The sequence below is a fragment of the Blennius ocellaris genome (genome assembly GCF_963422515.1).
Source record: "Blennius ocellaris genome assembly, contig: SCAFFOLD_380, whole genome shotgun sequence".
Lineage (NCBI taxonomy): Eukaryota > Metazoa > Chordata > Actinopteri > Blenniiformes > Blenniidae > Blennius > Blennius ocellaris.
The window spans coordinates 15,001-19,579 of record NW_027661883.1 but is presented as its reverse complement, the minus strand read 5'-3'; the positions used below and the strand labels follow the sequence as shown (position 1 = coordinate 19,579).

Sequence of the window (4,579 nt, the reverse complement as noted above, 5' to 3'; positions counted from 1 at the left end):
TAACCAGAGAGAGTCTGGGGCCAGGAGAGGGGCGGGGGCGGGAGAGGGGCGGGGCCGGGAGGTGGCACCGACTGGGGGGGGGGGCGATGCAGTCTGACCAGTGGCTGGAGGGTGGAGGCTGGAGGCTGGAGGGTGGAGGCCTCAGGAGGCTTCAGTCGTTGATCAGAGCCAGAATCATGCTGCAGGAGACAGGAAACACATTAGTGTGTACACACACACACACACACACACACACACACACACACACACACACACACACACACACACACACACACACACACACACACACACACACACACACACACACACACACACACACACACACACCTGTACAGGTAAATGAAGAAGCACAGCAGGTGGTAGCCCAGCTTGATCATGGCCTCCTTCATGTGGGACTTCAGCTGGCCCCGGTTGTGGATCTCAGTGGGGTCGTAGACCCCCATGTTCCCCATGGGGACCTTGGCATACCTGGGGAGAGAACAGGGGGGTTACACACTGTTACCCCCCAGGACACCGAGACCCCCCACCAGCAGACACCATTACCCCCCAGGACCCCCCCCAGAACACCGAGACCCCCCAGGACACAAATCAGACCAAGCTGCCGTTGAGCTGAAACCCTTTATGAACGGAGACGATCGGAGACCATCCAGTCCTCGGTCCCACACTCGCTTTCTCTCACATGTCCACAGGGCTGAAGAGCGGGGGGGTTCTGTTCTGAGTGGGGGGTTCTGTTCTGAGCGGGGGGGGTTCTGTTCTGAGCGGGGGGGGGTTCTGTTCTGAGTGGGGGGGGTTCTGTTCTGAGTGGGGGGGTTCTGTTCTGAGCGGGGGGGTTCTGTTCTGAGCGGGGGGGTTCTGTTCTGAGCGGGGGGGTTCTGTTCTGAGTGGGGGGGGTTCTGTTCTGAGCGGGGGGGTTCTGTTCTGAGCGGGGGGGTTCTGTTCTGAGCGGGGGGGGTTCTGTTCTGAGTGGGGGGGTTCTGTTCTGAGCGGGGGGGTTCTGTTCTGAGCGGGGGGGTTCTGTTCTGAGTGGGGGGGCCGGACCCACCTGTAGATGTTCCAGACCCCCACCGGCAGGTTGAGCAGGAAGATGAACCAGTGCATGGAGACCAGCATCAGCATGGTGGACAGACACTGTCCCACCATCTCCGGGACCACCCACTGGGGACACACCACACGGCACACAGTATGAATCAATGAATCAATGAATGAATCAATGAATCAATGAATCAATGAATGGATGAATGAATGGTTTATTTCGGTTACAGTTTCAGTAGAAGTGCAGTTCCTGGTACAAGTTCACACAATATACTTGTAACTGAATGGTTCCGTCTGAAGACACGTCTTATTGTAGCCTGTCCCTTAACAACCCCCCCCCCCGACGCCAGTGAGACAAACAATAGAATCACTTTTTAAAAAGCAACTTGAGAAAAAAAAAAAATAATAATAATAATAAACATAGCAGTCGTAATACGGGAGAAAAAAGGAATCTGGAACAAAACAGAAGTAACATGAATTATTTTCTTTTCACTGTATTTGTGAAGCAGAGCAGTGATTTGCACCGTTTGAAGTCGTCACGGAGACGTTCCGTCAACCTGCTCCCAGAGAACCAACATCTGGATCTAATTGGTTCTCACACCACCTTTTTCAAATAGACACAGTCCTCTAAAGTTGGAGTTGTTTTCTCTTCGTTTAAAACAAAAAGTCCTAATCCTGACCTCAGCTGGCTCATGGAGACACCATGGGGGGGCGGTGGGGGGGGGGGGGGTCTTCCCCGGGACAGAGTTCCCCTCAGCTTTAACATGAGGTTCTACTTGTGTTTCTACCTGGACCAACAAGCTGCTATTAAACTTTTAGTGGCTTTTCCAGCCTGGATCTTTACGTTCTGCTCCAGTAGGAGACCCATCCAAGATGGCGGCGCCGGAGGAACGCCGCCGGGCGCTGATGGGCTGCGAGGCGTCTAGTGTTGTACGTCTACGTCCACCGGAACCAGAACACTGAAGACAGTCTGGATCTTCTGACGTCGTGCTGAACTTTACTGCAGGTCTGGGCTCGTTCAGAGATCAAAGGGACCGCAGATGAAAGTGAAAGAGTAATAACTCCTGGCCCCGCAGGGGGCGCTGTGCTCCGACAGCAGGGGACTGGTGTCCACCAGCAGAGGACATGGAGACAGCGGACATTTCATGAGCTGGACGAGGGACACTGAGAAAAGTGTGTGTGTGTGTGTGTGTGTGTGTGTGTGTGTGTGTGTGTGTGTGTGTGTGTGTGTGTGTGTGTGTGTGTGTGTGTGTGTGTGTGTGTGTGTGTGTGTGTGTGTGTGTGTGTGTGTACCTTGTTGAGCTTGGAGCAACAGGCTCGAGCGTTGATATAATCACACTCCAGGTCAGACAAGGTGATGATCTGAGCTTCAGTCAAGGTGAGAGAGAACAGCGAGCTTCATCATCATCATACACACACACACACACACACACACACACACACACACGCACACACACACACACGCACACACACACGGCCCTCCTCCGCCGGCTAGCAGGCTAGCTAGTGCGGCCCGTGCAGCGGAAGGATCGCGGCGGCGGTGAGAAGCCGCAGACAGAAAGGATACGAAGTAGACGGAGAGGAAGATGAGGGCGCAGCAGTCGACCAGCGACAGGATGAAGACCGCAGCCTCCATCTTCCTGCTGCTGCTGCTTCTGCCGCGGCTTCACGGCGGTTAACAGCCGCGGCGGGCGCGCCGGCGCCCCCTGGTGGTCAGGAGGGGGAGGGGCTTGAGGAACGTCATCAGAGGTTGGGTACGGAAGCCAACGAGGCTCAAACATCCATTTGAACCGTATAACAGAAATACTTTTTTTTCATTTTCACATTAAACTGCATTTTTTTTTGAATGATCAATAAAAATTAATGATCAATCATCCAAACTGCATTTTCATGTTCTTACACGCTCATTCTGTGACTTTATTAAAATAACCATTAAGATTTCATTTAAAAACGCTCCAGCAAATAGTGATGAAAAATGTTTTAATCTGAAATTAAAAAGCAGTTCTGATCATTATTCTAGATCACCTGCTGCCTCGTCCCCATCAGACCCCATCAGACCCCCATCAGACCCCCATCAGACCCCCATCAGACCCCATCAGACCCCATCAGACCCCATCAGACCCCCATCAGACCCCATCAGACCCCATCAGACCCCATCAGACCCATCAGACCCCCATCAGACCCCCATCAGACCCCCATCAGACCCCATCAGACCCCCCATCAGACCCCCATCAGACCCCCCATCAGACCCCATCAGACCCCATCAGACCCCCATCAGACCCCCCATCAGACCCCCATCAGACCCCATCAGACCCCCCATCAGACCCCCATCAGACCCCCATCAGACCCCCATCAGACCCCCCATCAGACCCCCATCAGACCCCATCAGACCCCCCATCAGACCCCCATCAGACCCCATCAGACCCCATCAGACCCCCATCAGACCCCCCATCAGACCCCCATCAGACCCCCATCAGACCCCATCAGACCCCATCAGACCCCATCAGACCCCATCAGACCCCCATCAGACCCATCAGACCCCCCATCAGACCCCCCATCAGACCCCATCAGACCCCATCAGACCCCCCATCAGACCCCATCAGACCCCATCAGACCCCCATCAGACCCCCCATCAGACCCCCATCAGACCCCATCAGACCCCATCAGACCCCCATCAGACCCCCCATCAGACCCCATCAGACCCCATCAGACCCCCCATCAGACCCCCATCAGACCCCCATCAGACCCCCATCAGACCCCATCAGACCCCCCATCAGACCCCCATCAGACCCCATCAGACCCCCATCAGACCCCCCATAAGACCCCCATCAGACCCCCCATCAGACCCCCCATCAGACCCCCATCAGACCCCATCAGACCCCATCAGACCCCCCATCAGACCCCATCAGACCCCCATCAGACCCCCCATCAGACCCCATCAGACCCCCCATCAGACCCCCCATCAGACCCCCATCAGACCCCATCAGACCCCATCAGACCCCCATCAGACCCCATCAGACCCCATCAGACCCCCATCAGACCCCCATCAGACCCCCCATCAGACCCCCATCAGACCCCCATCAGACCCCATCAGACCCCCCATCAGACCCCCCATCAGACCCCCATCAGACCCCATCAGACCCCATCAGACCCCATCAGACCCCCATCAGACCCCCCATCAGACCCCATCAGACCCCCATCAGACCCCATCAGACCCCCCATCAGACCCCCCATCAGACCCCATCAGACCCCATCAGACCCCCATCAGACCCCCCATCAGACCCCCATCAGACCCATCAGACCCCCATCAGACCCCATCAGACCCCCCATCAGACCCCCCATCAGACCCATCAGACCCCCCATCAGACCCCCCATCAGACCCCATCAGACCCCCATCAGACCCCCATCAGACCCCCATCAGACCCCCCATCAGACCCCATCAGACCCCATCAGACCCCATCAGACCCCCATCAGACCCCCATCAGACCCCCCATCAGACCCCATCAGACCCCATCAGACCCCCATCAGACCCCCATCAGACCCCATC

The 4,579-nt window shown here is 56.2% G+C and overlaps 1 protein-coding gene across 1 annotated transcript; it reads right to left on the bottom strand.

Moving 5' to 3' along the window:
- Positions 1 to 25: 25 nt before the first annotated feature.
- LOC308148688 (protein cornichon homolog 4) lies at positions 26 to 2,694 on the bottom strand. Its single transcript, XM_080522186.1, has 5 exons — positions 2,600 to 2,694; positions 2,326 to 2,394; positions 1,043 to 1,155; positions 328 to 468; positions 26 to 179 (listed from the first exon to the last, which is right to left on the bottom strand). The coding sequence occupies exons 1-5, from the start codon at positions 2,666 to 2,668 to the stop codon at positions 152 to 154; spliced, it is 420 nt and encodes a 139-aa protein (XP_080378312.1). The 5' UTR covers positions 2,669 to 2,694; the 3' UTR covers positions 26 to 151.
- Between the last annotated feature and the right edge of the window lie 1,885 nt (positions 2,695 to 4,579).

Coding starts and splice junctions, on each gene's coding strand:
- LOC308148688 (XM_080522186.1), bottom strand. CDS start 2,668: ATGGAGGCTGCGGTCTTCATCCTGTCGCTGGTCGACTGCTGCGCCCTC. Junction 1,156..2,325: donor GTTGCTCCAAGCTCAACAAG/GTACACACACAC, acceptor GTGTGTCCCCAG/TGGGTGGTCCCGGAGATGGT. Junction 180..327: donor TTCTTCATTTACCTGTACAG/GTGTGTGTGTGT, acceptor TGTCTCCTGCAG/CATGATTCTGGCTCTGATCA.